This window comes from Labeo rohita, chromosome 8 (genome assembly GCF_022985175.1).
Source record: "Labeo rohita strain BAU-BD-2019 chromosome 8, IGBB_LRoh.1.0, whole genome shotgun sequence".
Classification (NCBI taxonomy): domain Eukaryota; kingdom Metazoa; phylum Chordata; class Actinopteri; order Cypriniformes; family Cyprinidae; genus Labeo; species Labeo rohita.
In genome coordinates, this window is record NC_066876.1 from 2,300,170 (window position 1) to 2,318,058 (window position 17,889).

Below are 17,889 nucleotides of genomic sequence, written 5' to 3' on the forward strand. Positions count from 1 at the left end.
GTACACTGTGCACAGTATGAAGTTTACTATAACCTACTACATTTAACAAAATGTGTTGTATACAAAAAAGAATTCTGTATGAAGTAGTGTAGCCCACAATGCATTACCTGCCTTTTTTGTTACCTATTTTAAATCCCTGAGTCAACTACTACTTATGTGTGGATTAAATAAGCCTATTATTTGTATCTCATGGCCCCATTCTGCCTGATTCTCTTCAACTTAAATACTGATGTAATTTCATCAGCGCCGAAAGCCTCGTGGGCAGTGCGTCGCCATGCAGCGCCTTTGAGCTTCGGGCATCCCATGTTCCCGATCCCATCCCCTCTCCTTCTACCATTACATTTCCTGTCTCACTACTGTCCTATCAATAAAAAGGCAAAAACGGCAAAAATAAATCATAAAAAAAATATATTGATGTAATTTGCCCTGTTGTTTCTTACTTTACTGACTGTTTATGAAGGGGGGGAAGGGGGTACTTCAGGGAGGTTCTCGTAACTGTGTGCCCTTTTTCCTATGCAACTACGAAGTGTGCACGTCAGTACTCAGAAAGCACTAAGCATGCTCCTCTCTATACTTTGGAAAACGTAGTAGGTCATCCAGATTAAATGAAGAGACTAAACGATCGCTTTTTGCAATCTTTTCTCCTGTCAAAAGTCATATTGGTGTCACTACAAATTGGCAACTAGGGCCCTATGAAATCTGTTTTATTTTTCCCAAATTCCCAAGTTTTATTTTTTCCTAATTCCGTTTTTTCCATTTAAATGTTTCTCAACTCCTTTTTATTGGAAATGTTTTATCTTTTCTCACCATATGTTTTAATGTTATCAAATTCTGTGTTTTAGCATGTCTAATTATTTGAATGCATGCTTAATTTATTCAAATGTAAAAATTTCTGTGTGTATATGATATAACACTAGTTTTCCTATAATGTTCATGAAGTGACTCTCAGCATATGTTGTTCATGTATTTATGTCCTCATTTAGTGAGACAACAGACGGCGAAATCATCGCAAATGTCACACGCACTTCAGTGTGTGTAGTAAACAAAACCACTTGTCTGCTCCATTCATTAAAACAGAGACACGCAGAACATGCAGGATTCACATTTAAATGGTATTTTTGCTGCGTAATATTTACAGATACTAGTCCATATTGTGGTTCGATTTAAGGGTAATGACCTACTTTTCATTAATTAATTCAAACTTTGACAAATTCTGTGACATTCCGTGTTACTCAGTAAATTCCGTTTTTATGACTAGATTCCGCAATCCCATCCGAGTTTTCCGCATCACGGAAGTCATAAGGCCCTAGCCAACTCTCTTTGATTTTTGTTGACAAATATGAGAAATATCAAAAATGGCTGCCAGCTGCTCTGGATGTGTGTTCACAGTGTGCATGTGTTCACTGTAAATACAGAGGGCTAAACGCAGAGCAAAAATTATGGGTTACCATACTTGGCTACATGTCACTCACTTTGAATAGTGCACAATGATCAGAGCGATCCAGTGGACAGAACAAGTGTGTTCACTTGTGGGCTGTGTGACACCATTATTAAACAGTGCTTGAAGTTACAGTGAATTAACAAAAAAAGAGGAGAAATCATTGTGCCATGCACTAACATGGCAGAAAGCTTTCTGTGGATTTACTGTATTAATTTTTTTTTTAATTATTCATTTCTGTATTTATAGACGTGTTTAGGCAACCGTTTTCAGAAATACCACAGCTTTACAGAAACCATATGTTACACATAAAGCGCAATTACAAATATCCATCATAACAAACTGACATTTACTATTCCTATTCCATTTTACAAGCACACTTTTGGCCGGTGCATAAACCTGCACTGCATTATTCTATTCTCAACACCCAGTAAATTATGTTCATTGGTTTACTCTCAAATGTGAAATGAAACAAAATATAATCTTTTATTGTTAACTGCACTTATGCGAGTAATACAATAATAACATAACTGCTTCTATTTTTAGTTCTGTCCTTACATTTTTTATTGCATTTGCCCTGCTGGTGCTACCAAATCAGATGTTTGTGCCACTGTACCACTTGATATCACCAGAGTCAACACTCTCATATGTTAGCATGAAGCCCTGATTTTGCAAATAAATGAGTAGCGTGGTAGGATGCTATTTTAAATACAGCCACGTGCTGTAAAACATGCAAATACCTGAATAAGCATCTTGCGCAGAAAGGGCATAACAAATGCAGGGTTCATACTGCTGAGACGGCCAATAGTGCAGATAGCCAGTTCCCGAATCTCAAACACTTCATCATTAAGTGCCACAAACAGAGCTTGGAGGTTTTCTGCTTGTGCCAGGTGGGCATCAAAGCGCTCATCCAGGGAGGCCAGCACACAGTATCGAATATCCGGGTCTGTCAGAAGTCACATATACATCAATTAGTGAAGATATGTTCCAGAACATCTGGTTAATCAATTACCAACAAAGCATGTTCATATTATTTAGAAAAATAAGATGTAAGTGATAAAATGTTATATTGCAAAAAAGAATACACCCTCTAAATGGGAATAATTTCTTGACAATTAAAGCATTACATAGCCATGTGACAATGCTAACAACAATGAAACCACTTTGGGGAGACTTTTGGCAGGAGACTTATTTCATTGCATTTTTGCAAATGAAAAAAAGGATTACCAAATTACTGTTTTAAGTGTGAACATGGTAGCAAAATTAAAAAACAAAAAAACTGTAAAAAGACTTGTAAGTTAACAAGCTCCCTAGAAGTATTAGGCTTTATTAGGCTAAGAAAATGCTGTGCTGTGCTGATACAGTAAGACAGTAAGACGCATCAAATATCACTCAAGATCATTCACATACTGTAGATGTGGCAATTTATTGTGAACTTGGATAAACTTGCAGAAATGTGTATGTACATAACCTATACGCTAACATGCATTTAAACCGCTGTCTCTCTCACCTGGGTCAGTGATGCCAACTACCAGTAACTTGCTGAGAACATCAGCCACCACCTGCACGGCGGTTTGACTGACCACGTGTCCGTGGCCGCTGATCAGGTGGATGGAGGGGGTGAGCAGACGTGAGCAAGTGCGTGCTGCCTCCATACGGATCTCCTTGTGCTCACTGTTCAGGAAGTGGTCAGCACAATGGCGCACAAACTGAGTCAACGAGTGACCTAAAAATTAAGCACAGTTAAGAAAAAAATGTAAGTGATCCTATACTATGCAAAACTAATTACAGAGCATTGCTATGCACTTGCTAAGGTGTTCTAGGTAGGGCTAGGTGAAAGATTAAATATTAGAGATATTATTGCAATAATTTGAGGAATATCATGACAATATTGAATTTAGCTTAAAAAGACAGTAAGCCAATTTCATGCCAATTTCAATTTTCAAGTGCTCTATGACGAGCGTCAAAGGCTTTTTTTACAACTTGCTTTTGAAGCGATGAGCATGATAGGCGATCATTAACATGCATGTTAAGCACAAGAATGCACTGGTTGATCAGAGGTATTTTAGTCAGCGTACACTCAATACTGCTTAAAATGCTGGAGTATTCGTTCATCACAAATTCAAAGTTCTGCACGCTCGCAAATCTTTTAATTATAGCCAAAAAAGTATAAACATGATATAAAAAAATGCAGAGCTTTGTCAGAGCATGCTGACAGCTTCAGTGCTTATAAAAGAAGTGCTTTTTGGATAGAAGTCTTATTTCGTGTTACACGCAACAGTATTTAATTGACAACAGTATTTAACTGCTTAATTTAAAGGCGAAGTCCACTTCCAGAACAACAATAATTTACTCTATAATAATTAGTCTTCAGTCGAAAAGAAATTATGTTCTTTGAGGAAAACATTACATTATTTTTCTCCATATAATGGACTTCATTGGTGCCCCGATTTTGAACTTCAAAAATGTAGTTTAAATGCAGCTTCAAAGGCTCTAAATGATGCCAGCCGAGGAAGAAGGGACTTATCTAGTAAAAACGATCAATCATTTTTTCGGAAAATAAAAATTTGTATACTTTTTAAGTACAAAAGCTTGTGTAACACAGGCTCTGGGATGTGCGTCCAAGACGCCACATACTATTGAATCAAGTCGAAAGGTTACGTGGAACCACAGGCCCAGTGTTTACAAAGTGAACGCGCAAAGACTAAGAAAGTGCAAGTAAGTCAAACGCTGTTTATAAACAAAAAGTTTCAACGATGTCGGACGATTCTGAAGTTGTAGGCGAAAATGAGATTTGGAGATTTTCGCCATACTCAGTACACAGACAATGAACTTAGACGTGATTCGTAGTAGTGATGGGAAGTTCGGATCATTTTACTGACTCTGACCTTTGAGTCTCATTCAGCAAAATGAACAAATCTTTTTGAGTCATTTCGTTCATTTTAGCAAAATATAATTAAAATGTTACGTGTTACTTCCCTAACACATCAACTGCAAACGTTGATCACACTACAAACAAGACAAAACTATAATGCTATAAGAAACAGAAAAGATTCATTCATTGTTTACCTGGGTCTTTAGTCTATGATTAGCTCACCTCACCTCTTATCTGACAAGTTTTCGGGTTTGAGCCGTTCGTTCATCATGTGACAGCCCCATAAGATGAACGAACAACTCGAAAAACCCGAAGACTCGAAACAGGTGAACTAATTCCAGTACAGAACCTAACAGGATGTTGCGCATGCGCGACTGAACGAATCACTCCCCGAGACGACTCAACTCGAAAGAATCGTTCAAAATGAAAGAATCGTTCAAGAACAACCCATTACTAATTCATAGCATCGTTTACGCACATCCCAGAGCCTGTGTTACACAAGCTTTTGTGCTTAAAAAATATACAAATTTTTATTTTTTGAAAAAAAGTGACTGATCGTTTCACTAGATAAGACTCTTCTTCCTCGTCTGGGATCATTTAGAGCCTTTGAAGCTGCATTTAAACTACATTTTGGAAGTTCAAAATCGGGGCACCAATGAAGTCCATTATATGGAGAAAAATGCTGAAATGTTTTCCTCAAAAAACATAATTTTTATGAAAAAACAAAGACATAAACATCTTGGATGAGAAGGGGGTGAGTAAATTATTTGTAAATTGTTGTTCTGGAAGTGGACTTCTCCTTTAATAAAAATGTAAGTGTTATGGACATCAATACCGTTGATATTTACTATAGTCACTGTAACAATGAATACAGGTGATAGACGAGGCACAGGATATGTAATAGTCCAGTCCATCTAAATCATCTAAAGTGTCTTGTACCTTCAAATTCAAAGCTGCCAAGAGTACGCAGTGCCAGGGTGATGCTGCCCACGTCACTAGCCTCAGGGATATTGGTCAGGCTGGGTGATGCCAGCTGGTACGCCAGGCCCTTCGGCATACCTGGGTGACGCAGAGGCTTGTGCATGAGCACAAGCGACAGCATTTTTAGCAGCCCATCCTGAATGTCCTTCTTCAGCTGTGGGATCTGCCTGCTCAGGTCATACAGCACTGCAGTCAGAGCAGGACTGGGAAGAATAGGGAAAAATAATTACAAGACGACAGAGGAAATCATGTGTGAAACTTCCAGCATGTACAAAGCTAGTCAAGTCAAGTCACCTTTATTTATATTGCGCTTTTTACAACACAGATCATGTCAAAGCAGCTTTACAGTATTAAACAGGAAAAGATTGTCAATAATGCAATAGGACAATAGTAAACACTCAATTTTCAGTTAAAGTGTAAGGTTTGTGCACAATCGACAATACTTATGTTTCTCATGTTAAAAACATTTTGTTCTGTTTCAAATTAGTTTTGAAGACTAATATATGTTGTGCCTATGGTCCAACCTCCATTGTTTCGATGCCGGAGCAGGGATGTAAGTTAGACAAGAATATCTCTGATTGAGCGATTGAGGTGTTGTGTTGCTGGATGTAATAATGAACATAGTGGTCGTCATTTACTCCCGACTTCTGAGCCGCTGAAGATGCAGTAGATTACGTTTGTTTGTGAAGGGAATGCGCCTCCCGATCTACATATATCTGTCTATGTTTGCGCAAATCATTCGTGATCCAGCTTCACTTACAGTAGAAGTGAGTATAAGCGAATTTTTTTATGAATCTCTGCAATCACCTTTCCTAATAACGTGCTAGTTAGCAAGTTTCACGGCTAAACGTGCTAAATGTGGCTAAAGTAAACAATCTCTCAGAGCAGCAGAGAGAAGAGAGGGGCGGGGCAAGCAGAGCTCATTTGCATTTAAAGGAACAATCCATCAGAATGGGTTGATTTTTTGCTGAGCTCCTTTTGACAAGGTAAAAAGGGTGTTGTTTTACACAACCATTGAGAATTTTTAATCAAAGTATATGAGAGACTTTTCATTAAGACCCTAAAGAATCATATCAACTTGTGGAAAATGGGCATGCGATGACCCCTTTGAAAAGTTGTTTTCCGTGAAAAGACATTTTTTCATGTCGTCTTTATGAATGGAAAGTAAATCTTTGAAGTGAATTTTACTGCACAACTGTAGAGTTGAAAAATAATAAAGGCTTTAAAATATTACAAGATTTTAAAAATGTGTTCATGACTATGAAGGCAACCTATTGATTATCAAGAATACTACTGTATTGAAGAGAAGCTTCGCTAGCTAGCTAACATTAGCCTAAACAGTTATGACAGTGTTTAGCTGTCAGCATTTAAATGTAAAACTACGTGTCTATGTACTCTCCTGGGACTACCAGGCTCAGCATTTAAATTATATGCTGTTAAATAATATGAATGTTCATGCCGCTATCATTAGTTACGATGTTGCTCAGTTTCTGATAAGAACGAGGCAGGAGAGGAGTCTCAAGAGTCTCCACCTATATATAGCACATATAAAATACATAGCTACACCGGCAATTTACGAGCTGGCTTATCATTATGCAGAAGTTTTAAAGAACACTCCGTACATATGGTCAATTGCTTGTTGTATTCCTCAAATGTAAGTTACTTTGGATAAAAGCATCTGCTTGAATAAATGTAAATGTAAATCTCAAGATACTACTGCCCTGTAAACGTGAAACTAAAAAAATAAAGCACTAGCCCCAATCAGTTTGACTTGTACTGTACCTGAGACCAACAGCTAACATGGGCTCAAGAAGTTCTTTGACATCCTGTTGTATGCTAGGCCCCATAGCTCTGGATAGCATACTGATACAAGTGAATACCGTAGCATCAACCTGCATGGTCTTCTGTCTCCTAATAGATTACAGAACATGGAAAGGAAGGCAAAAAAAGAGAAGAGAATCAAATACATAACATTATTAAGATTTCATGTTTAGTGAAACAGCACACTTTAGGTTTAGTTTTAAATCTGAATGGATGAGCCACGTTTAAAGTCATGACACACGTAAGATAAATTTTATATTGATCTTTGATCATGTTGCTTGGCACTGACAGGCAAACAAATTGTCTTATTACTAAAAATTGACAAAATTATTTGATTTTATACATGTTAAAATGTACAGTCTTTCTTTTCTAGGAATGTTCTCTAGAACGAGATTTCCCCACCGTCAAATTATAAATAAAACCTAAAAGCCTACTATAGCAAACAATAACAGCAAATTAGCAAATAAATAGGAAATAATATATCAGAGTGTTGGATTCTCTTGATCATGCACCAACAGTTTTATTTAATCATTATTTAAGAGGCTTCATTAATTTTGTCAATAGTATAAGCCATCTAGTGAAAATACATCAACACAAGAAAGTAAACTGTTTGACAACCATTTTTTTTATCAGGTATTTAATTGCTATTATTATTGAAATTATTATAATTTTACAGTAGTTTTTAAACAATCAATAAATGTCTTAAAGCTGTGTGGGTCGTCTGCTTAACCGCGATAAAAATAAAACAGTGAATAGCATGCCCTTTTGTGTCTTACTCCTTAAATTTCTGTAGACCTCTAGACAGTGGACTAACAAAAGTTTACATTTGAATGGTTACACGTTCTTACTTGTGTGCGAAGTCTTTAGGTGGCAGTGCAGCTTTGATGATCTCCAGGATCTTGCTGAGATAGGGCTGAATTTCGGCCCTCACAGCAACCACCAGCAAGCCCAACGCTTGAAATGCTGCCGTTCGCTCCTTCTCTTTCTTCAAGCAGCCCAGCAGGTGCCCCATAGTGTCCTGTAAATACTGATCTGAAGGCAGAAAAATCAATGTATAATGTATAATCAATCAAATATAGCAAAAAGAGAAGCCAAACAAAAAAATAAATATCCATAATATGCACAGTGGGCCTACAATGTCTTTAAAACCTTAAGCTATAATTAAAAATATCTGAATGTCATTGAATTGTAAACAAACACAATTACTGAAACAGTCAAAATCAGTTTTGGATATAAGATCACAAGTAAGTGTACCAGTGAAAGTGTGAGGCTGGAAGGCAGCAAGTCGGGGCAGTAGGTTTAGGATAGTCATCTGAATGAGTGGATTCTTACTAGTCCTGTATTTCAGCACCCAACGGCACACCTGATACAACAGCAAAGAAATAAATTAGATCCTTGGATGCTGCGGGAAATATCAACTTTCCTGATCACAGTTGCACAGTTTTAAGAAATGTATAAAGTTGACTGTGTCTAAAGTAAACTGACACTACAATCTGATACACTGTACAGAGACGTTAGAAAATATGGTTCATTCCTGAACCAAAAAGCAGATTTTTCAGAAAATTCTGAAAATCAACATGACCATTATAGATATCCATGTGATCTTCTCAGCATGGTCACTAAAGATCATTTTCATCATAAATAAGCCTTAATAATGTATTGTCATTTTGGAAATTTTAAAAGATGCTATGCAAAACACCTTGATTCTTATTTAGGTTAACTTCAAATGAGAATATTTTTTAAAGGAGAAGTCCACTTCCAGTACAACAATTTACAGATAATGTACTCACCTTGTCATCCAAGATGTTCATGTCTTTCTGTCTTCAGTCGTAAAGAAATTATGTTTTTTGAGGAAAACAGTTTAGCATTTTTCTCCATATAATGGACTTGATTGGTGCCCCGATTTTGAACTTCCAAAATGTAATTTAAATGCAGCTTCAAAGGCTCTAAATGATCCCAGCTGAGGAAAAAGAGTCATCTCTAGCGAAACTTTCGTCTTTTTTTTTTTGGAAAATAAATTGTTTTCTACTTTTTAAGCTCATGTAACACAGGCTCTGGGATGCACGTCCACGACGCTACATACTACTGAATCACGGCGAAAGGTCACGCGGAACTACAGACCCAGTGTTTACAAAGCGAACGCGCAAAGACTAAGAAAGTGCAAGTAAATTTGTAAACACTGTTTACAAACAAAAAGGTACAACGATGTCCTCCTCTCAAGTTGTAGGAAATAAGATGTAGTTTTTCGCCATACTCAGTACACAGACGATGAACTTACACGTGATTCGTAGTAGTGATGGGAAGTTCGGATCATTTTACCGACTCGGACCTTTAAGTCTCGTTCAGCAAAATGAACAAATCTTTTTTCAAGTCATTTCTTTCATTTTAGCAAAATATAATTAAAATGTTACGTGTTACTTCCCTAACACATCTACTGCTTACACAAACGTTGATCACACTACAAACAAGGCAAAACTATAATGTTAAAAGAAACAGAAAAGATTAATTCATTGTTTACCTGGGTCTTTAGTCTATGATTAGCTCACCTCACCTCTTATCTGACAAGTTTTCAGGTTTGAGTCATTTGTTCATCACGTCACAGCCCCATAAGATGAACGAACAACTCGAAAAAACCCAAAGACTCGAAACAGGTGAACTAATTCCAGTACAGAACCTAATAGGATGTTGTGCATGCGCGACTGAACGAATCACTCCCCGAGACGACTCGTTCTACCCGAGTCACATTAAAGATTCGTTCAACATGAAAGAATCGTTCAAGAACGACCCATCACTAATTCATAGAATTGTGAACCCGCATCCTAGAGCCTGTGCTACACCAGTTTTTGTGCTTAAAAAGTACACAAATTTTTATTTTTAAAAAAAATGACCCTTAGATAAGAAAGGGTCAAAAAAGATAAGATAAGACCCTTCTTCCTTGGCTGGGATCGTTTAGAGCCTTTGAAGCTGCATTTAAGCTACATTTTGGAAGTTCAAAATCGGGGCACCAATGAAGTTCATTATATGGAGAAAAATCCTGAAATGTTTTCCTCAAAAACTATAATTTCTTTACGACTGAAGAAAGAAAGACATGAACATCTTGGATGACAAGGGGGTAAGTACATTATTTGTAAATTGTTGTTTTGGAAGTGGACTTCTCCTTTAAATGTACCTTAAATTTAAAAAAAAAAAATAGTAAGAAAGAAAGAAAACATGCTACAATTTCTTCCAAAACTTCCCTACTGAGACCGTATATTATAAGACCAGCTCCAGCTGTTATTTTCTCTTCAGTAGTAAATGCAATTGCCGATCACCTGGTCAAAACGCTCCTCCATCAGTTCTCTGCAGTACCGGCTCTCCACCAGTGTGCTTTTGGAGGGAACAGGTGCAGCTCCAAAACTTAGGAAGCCCTGTGGTGTGCTATATCCCAGCAGCCCCAGCAGAGCATTGGACTGCTGTGGCTGCACAGACTGAAAGCTGGTGAAGGGCGTGATGTGGCGAGGTTTAGTGCTGAAACCCATCAACTCCTTGCAGTACTTATCATGAACCATCTGTTGCTGTGTAATCTCCTCCATTTCTTCTCTCATACGCTGCAGGAATGAAAGAACCAATAAAAAATTAATCAAATACTAAATAAAAGCATTGAAGCAATAAGTGATGTCATATTTGACTGCAAGATCAAAAAGCTAAAGAAACAAAAATAAATAACGCAAACAAACAACTGAAATGACAAACAAAAGAATAAATAAACATGTGATAGATAAACAGGCATCAAACAAATGAATAATAAAGAACATAAATAGCAGAAATAGCAAAAAAACAAACGAGAAAAACAATGAAAGAACAAAGAACAAGCAAAACCTCACAAACCACGTGTCATGCTACTTGTAATATAAGCAATGTCTTACCTCTCCCTCCATACTGCTTATTCGCACCAGCTCATTGAGAATCAACAGAGCTCCATGGACACGGTCGTCCTTATTCATGCCTTTCTCTTTAGCCAGAGTCTCATCAAAACCCTTCTCAGCCTCTTCAAAGGTTTGCTATTTAGGACAACAAAATATAGGGAATGTGTGAGTGCCCATACCCATAATACACACCCACACACGCATATTTAAAGACATTAAAAGGTGTTTTAATTCTGACCTTGTACCACTGTGGTTTCTGCATCTCTTTGGTCTCTCTCTGTGTGGTGAGGATCAGACAGGCTCTGAGTGCAGATACTGCACCCTCACGGATCGCCTGTTTGGAGTCCCACACAGCATAGAAAATGTTATCAAAGAACGGCTGCACCTGCTGGAAGAAGAACGTGGGTGCGCTAACAGCGAGCTCTCGCAAAACCAGTACCTGAAACAAAAACAGAGCGGCAAGTGGGTTCAGTTCACATTAGCCAGAAGAGAGCAAAGACAACATGGACTGTAAAGGAAGCTAAAAGTCACCAACAATGCAGAGTCACATGTAAGAGAGTATAAAATTTATATCACAACATATTAGTGGCATAAAAGGCATAGCTGGCCTGAAAATGAAAATTCTGTCAAAATTCAACAAAACAGAAAATTAACTTAAGAAAATCAATACAAGGTATTGCCTTGTAATTGCTTCAAATCTGTATTAATCTCCTTCTTTTGTTAAACAAGATATTTTAAAGAATTTTGGCAACCCAATAGTTGCTCGAAGTCACTGACTGAAACAAAATTAAATACTATGGAAGTCAATGGCCACTAGCAAATGCTTGGTTGCCAACATTCTTCAAAATATCCACTTGTAAGAAAGCAATTCATACAGGTTTGGAACAACATGAGTGTGATTAAATGATGACAAAATTTTCATTCTGGAACTATCGCTTTAATTAAAAAAAAATCTTTACTTGATGGCTTCAAAACATCATAAGAATATAATATGCAGTTAAGTGTTTCTACGCACCGCTGCATGCCGTCTGCCCTCATTTCTGTCTGCTCCCAGCCATTCGAGAGCTCTCTTCACCTCAAACTCCACATACTCCGCAGTGAAGGTGTCTCCTGCCATGGACAGGTGACCCATGGCCTTAGAGGCCATCTCCATGACCACTGAGTCACTGGAGGGAAGCAGGTTGCGCAGGTAGTTGGCAAAGCGGCTGATACGGGTGGCATTTCCCCCTTCCACACCAATCAGACTCACTGGAGAAACAGCCATTACACAATTACTTAAAAAAGCACTTCAAATAAAGCAATACAATGGTCACATGGAAAATTATACGTATATCTGGCAAAAAAAAAATATACATAAAGCCATATTAGCTTACAAGTTGAACTGATCAAAAATAACAATATAAAGAGTGATTGTTATTGGGTTTATACTCACCTATGGCAAGAATACCGCCTTTTTTCTCATTCACATCTGAGCTGGAAACCAACTCGAATATGTGGTGGTTCAGCTCGTCATAGAAAGTGGTGGCTTCATCTTGGCTCAGCTTGAGTCAGAAACGAAAACATGGGACACTACATATGACTCTTCTCAATAGTTTATATTTATGCATACTTTACTGTAAGGCTATCCAGTGATTACAAAATTTCAGTTAAACAATATAAATGAATCAATCACAAATTATTGTATAATGCATATATTATTATTGACGTGGTCAGCACTAAGTACAAGTGGAACAGGATCTAAAAAGCCACTGATCGGATCACTGAAACCATCTGAGTCAATATACTGGATCTGTGCATCAGGTCTTAAAGTGACGGTAGCCTAATATCCCTGATTTTATCAGCCACTAATAATAATATTCAAACTAACAAACCGAAAATTGCTGTTCTTGACTGAATACATTTTGTAACTTAAATGTACAATTAATCGGTATTTCATTTATACAATGCAATTGCATTATGCAACTGTCATGCAATTGGGTTATGCAATTGTATTTTACATTTGATAATAATTATTAGAATAATATCTGTAGTATTTCTTTCCTAAATGAATACTACTGTTGGACCTACCTAATAAAGCACTGTTTATTTCATTTGTATTAATAAGGTTTGAACTTGTTCAGTTACACTGTTATCAGGTTTTGTTTAGGTACAGAAATTGGAATTATGAAATTTCATTGGTATGTAAAAAGTTGGTATCGTGAACTGTACATAAGAATACAAAGTTACAGGGTTTATAAACAATCAGTCTTTCTTTCTTTCTTTCTTTGCCTGTATGCTTGCCGTGGGGCTAGTAAAAATTTTGGCAGGGCAAGTAAAAATCTGAACCACAGGACTGTCCAGGCCAGCAAAAAAAAATGGAGTTAAGCCTTGTGTGCTATAAAATCATCCTACTGAAATACTACTACTTTTCTAGGTTTGATGAACTTCTGGTTATTTGTAACAGGTAGTATTCCTGTTAGCAGTGCTTGCAGTACATACACATAAGTGTGTGGTCATGCACATGCAGTTCTGCTCTAGTGCAGGGGTGCCCAACCCTGCTCCTGGAGATTGACCTTCCTGCAGAGTTTAGTTCCAACCCTGATCAAACACACCTGTCTGTAATTATCAAGTGCTCCTTCAGATCCTAATGAGCTGGTTCAGGTGTGTTTGGTCAGGGTTGGAGCTGAACTCTGCAGGAAAGTCAATCTCCAGGACCAGGGTTGAGCACCCCTGCTCTACTGTATTTACTGTAAACATGTGTCCATTCCTGTTTGTTTAAACACATTGCAGGAGACATTAACTAAGTTAACTGTCAGTCACAGCTGTGGTAACAAGACATTACATTCAGGCAAAGCTATGCTTTTGACTCTTCTGATAAAGCATACAAAGATCACAGTAGTCCAGTTTACCTCTCTTAGTTCTGTGGTGACATAGTGCTGAAGGTCTTTGGCAGCTTTGGCACGTGTGTCTTCATTTCGACTCTTAAGGCCACTCACAAACTGCTGCAGAACTGTAGCAGTGCCAGACATGCTGGCGGCTGGGACGCAGCTACCTGTAGATGTGCCTGAATTTCAAACACCCTGCCACATGAGAAACAACTGTGTTAAGTGACTGTGAAAAATGATGTCTCATGTCCAGACTACAATAAACATCTTTTACCAAGCAGTGCTGTTTGAGACTATACTCTAGAAATTAAGAAACTGTTTCAGTTCAGTATCCCTTTTTGAAAAATACACATGCATACTTAATCAGACGGTGCCTTACTGCCATGAAAGTGACAGTGGCATGACAATGCCACTTTAGATACTGTAGATGTGCTGACGCCAGAATATGTACAGTACTGTCATCAAGCATCTAAAGGCCCATCTCCATCTATCCGAATGACACTGATAAGACAGCATTGTCAAATCATCAAATTACACACTGTCATTATTGGAAAGAGTGAAAAAATAGCTCAGACTGTAACAAAGGTCATTCTGTGAGTTAAAACTGTACAGCTGCATAATAAAGGCTAATGGCTACAGTAAGTGATCAGCTCATATATTACTACACTACAAATACTACTACACCGCATTCCCATGAAATGGATAAAAACACAAATGAAAGAGCTTACAATTATTAGTGATCCAGACTCCTAAGTTAAGTGTCTTGATCTAGGATTTAACCTACAATCTTACTGCTCACAGCTCAGACATTTTAACCACAGCTACACCACGCAATTTTAAAGAACGTGCAGCAGTTCCCACCTCCGATTGAAATAAAAGAAAAGCACGTAGATCACAGTTATTCGTCAGAATACATACAGAATGCACACAGAATACAGACAGGAAGAACACAATATGAACACGGATGAATCGATAACGTTGGGTTAGTTAGCCAAACGTGCTACCTACAACTACCGGCGGGTTATTTTAGCAAGTGTCTGTGAACTGCTTACGCACTATCAAACAGACCATTTAAATGGATTACATGTACTTACAAATGCAGTATTTGAAAATGTAGTATTTACTTGTTTAAAGGGTTTTCCAGTAGATCTAATGCACTCGTGAAATTGCAAACACAGAGGGCGGTAACAATTTATGAATGACGTCCCCTCCGCCAATAGACAGTCACTTGGAAATGTTTGACTGTACAGTTTAACCAATCATGCGCTCAGACGGAAGCGCCTCAAGCAGGAAAGAAACTTAGCGTGAATTCAAATTCACAAACGAGCACTACGCACTAAAAATGTCGTATAATATTGGTAACGGCATAGAAATACGATAAGATAGTAAGCCGGTGCGCTTAGTGTTTGAATCATAAAGTATAAAAGGGTAATTACCGGCCAGAATGTTGAATGGGTGAGGTGTCTAAATAATATCCTATAATAAATATTCTACTAGAGAGGTTTATTTTATTTTATCATATTTATTTTATTTATTTTCATTTTTTTTTTTTTTTTTTAATTTTATTTATTTATTTATTAAGTCATTATTCAGGTGTAAATTTGCCCAGACAGTACATGGACGGCATAATGTGTATTCAAGAAAGCTGGAGGGTTAGATTTCTTGTTGAAATGTGACTTGGAGGTTTCCAAACTGCCAATTAAGCTTTCTAAATTCCATAAACAAATTTTATATTATTGGAAAATAATATTCACCCATAATTTCACACCGCACAATTCTACCTTGTGGAATAACAGAACCATTGCAATAAATAGAAAAACTGTATTTAAACAGGAATGGTATGAAAAAAAGGTGTTATATGTTGTAGATTTGTTAGATGAAACTGGTCAATTTATTCATCATAATTCATTCATGGAGAAATTTGAGATAAAATGTTCCTTTAGAGAATGTAATACTCTGTGTAAAGCCATCCCTCCTTCGTTAAAACAATTAATGCAAAACACCCTCACATATTCAAATGTATCTGTTAAATTGAGTTGGAGATTAGAGGAATACATACTGGGGACAAAAAGTGTAAGAACAAAGAAATAGGAAATGTATTAAAAAGTATATTATTTTCAGATTTTAATACACCTGCAAAAATAAAACTTTTTGATAATGAGGTATTTAAAAATAAATTTTGTAATTATCTTAAATGGCCAATTCTACCTAAAATGAAGGATATTCAGTTTAGAATTATAAACAATGTTTATCCAGCTGCTGAAATTTTACGGAAAATATTCCGTTTTGAGGTAGATCCTTGTGTTTTTTGTTTAGAAGTGCCTGAAACTGTTGAACATTTATTTTTTTCTTGTCCAGTCACATTACAGTTTTGGCAGGATATCTACAGCTGGCTAAATATTGATATTAGTTCTAATATTCCATCATTTAATTTGTTTCAGGTGTTGGTTTATGTTGATGGTTTTTCGAAAAAGATGTCATTGATGGTAAACATAATTGTGACAATGGGTAAATATCATTCACATAAAAGTAAGTGGAATAACAGTAAACCCTCTATACATTGTTTTAAAAATGAGTGTAAAAAATACATAAAATCTTTAAAACACTTATCCAAATATAATGAACCCCTTGGTGAATGGTATAAAACCATGTATGAGTCTCTTTCCTTTTAAAAATTGTAAGATTTTGTATATTTTATTCATTTATTTTCCTTGCAACCCCCCAAAAAATGTTTTGTTTGTTTGTTGTTTATTGTGTGTAGATTTATATATACACATGGACATTTATGTATGACTGGGATTTAATTATGTAAAAGTGTATATTTTTCATATGCATATTTGTGTTCCCCACTTGAGTTTGTAAATTAATATTGATCAATAAAAAATACAAAATAAAAGTACATGGACGGCATAAAGTTAGTCACAAGGTACTTGTTACTTTTTTAAGTGCTTATTAGATGGACCTAAATTGATTAATTGGTCCTACTACAAAATTCAAAATAAAATAAAATAATAAAATAAAAAGGTTTAAATGATTGGACTGGAGTCTTTGTCGTCAGTTAGGGACTTGGGTGTGCTATTTGACAACTGTCATTTGAAAGCCACATTACTAAAACTTCTCAAACCTATTTTTTTCATTTTAAAAATATTCTAAGGAAGAATACAGATCATCTAAAGGAACTGAACAAACTTTAGAATCAAATCACTTTTGGGAATATTAGAACTTACTAAATAAATGAAGATCATAATGAAGATCTGGCCATTTAGAATAGAGGTGTCTGGGTAAAACACTTACCACAACCTTATGCAAAGCACAATACAACAAACTGTCTTTTAGTGCCATTTGTCAAAGACCATTGGACTATTATACTAACTGAATTACTGAACAAAATATTAACCTTAAAATCCACAAAAGCTTGTTGTATTGACACCGTCCTAAACAAAATTATTAAATACACAGACTGCAAATTTAAATTGGCCGTATCTTAGGTCTTTTTAAAATCATTCTCGGTGCAGGTGTATTTCCCAAAATCTGAAACAATGGTTTCATTACTGAAACTATTAGCCCTATTTATAAAAGCAAAGACAAATTCATCCTCAACTACTGTGGTACATGTTTAAACAGTAACCTCTTCTGCAACATTCACTGGCTTCCAACCAAAACACTGCAGACCATTTCCACATTGTACATAAACTAAGTGACAAGCAAATTTCTTCTCATGCTTTGTTGATTTCAAAGAAGTTCTGACTCAGTCAGGCATGAACATAAATTGAACACTCTAAAAATAAATACATAAATAAGTAAATAAAATAAAAATGTCCTGCTCATTGTTATTATTTTATCAAACATTTTTGTGTGTGCAAAATGTGTATTTCTGTAATTTAAAGTTACCAGTGTTTTGGCAAAATAAAGCCTTTTCAACACGCAAATAAGTCTCTTGAATCTTGACAGAGAGAAATCGCGAGGTGGTCTCCAGTGTAAATCTCGCGAGAGTTTTGCGTAGGA

General features: G+C 36.5%; 1 protein-coding gene across 2 annotated transcripts in view; it reads right to left on the bottom strand.

The window, feature by feature from the left end:
* Positions 1 to 15,118, bottom strand: part of mtor (mechanistic target of rapamycin kinase) — a 144,550-nt gene extending 129,432 nt beyond the window's left edge. The window contains exons 1-13 of one of the 2 annotated variants that reach the window (XM_051116395.1): positions 14,979 to 15,118; positions 13,909 to 14,079; positions 12,453 to 12,561; positions 12,036 to 12,268; positions 11,259 to 11,459; positions 11,021 to 11,155; positions 10,427 to 10,702; positions 8,370 to 8,478; positions 7,964 to 8,147; positions 7,077 to 7,205; positions 5,253 to 5,497; positions 2,949 to 3,164; positions 2,179 to 2,384 (exon numbers count right to left, since the gene is read on the bottom strand). In XM_051116395.1, coding sequence (XP_050972352.1) covers positions 2,179 to 2,384; positions 2,949 to 3,164; positions 5,253 to 5,497; positions 7,077 to 7,205; positions 7,964 to 8,147; positions 8,370 to 8,478; positions 10,427 to 10,702; positions 11,021 to 11,155; positions 11,259 to 11,459; positions 12,036 to 12,268; positions 12,453 to 12,561; positions 13,909 to 14,028 — 2,163 coding nt within the window. In that variant the 5' untranslated portion in view covers positions 14,029 to 14,079; positions 14,979 to 15,118. The remainder of the gene's footprint in view (positions 1 to 2,178; positions 2,385 to 2,948; positions 3,165 to 5,252; positions 5,498 to 7,076; positions 7,206 to 7,963; positions 8,148 to 8,369; positions 8,479 to 10,426; positions 10,703 to 11,020; positions 11,156 to 11,258; positions 11,460 to 12,035; positions 12,269 to 12,452; positions 12,562 to 13,908; positions 14,080 to 14,978) is intronic. The other variant, XM_051116394.1, reaches the window with a different exon arrangement.
* Between the last annotated feature and the right edge of the window lie 2,771 nt (positions 15,119 to 17,889).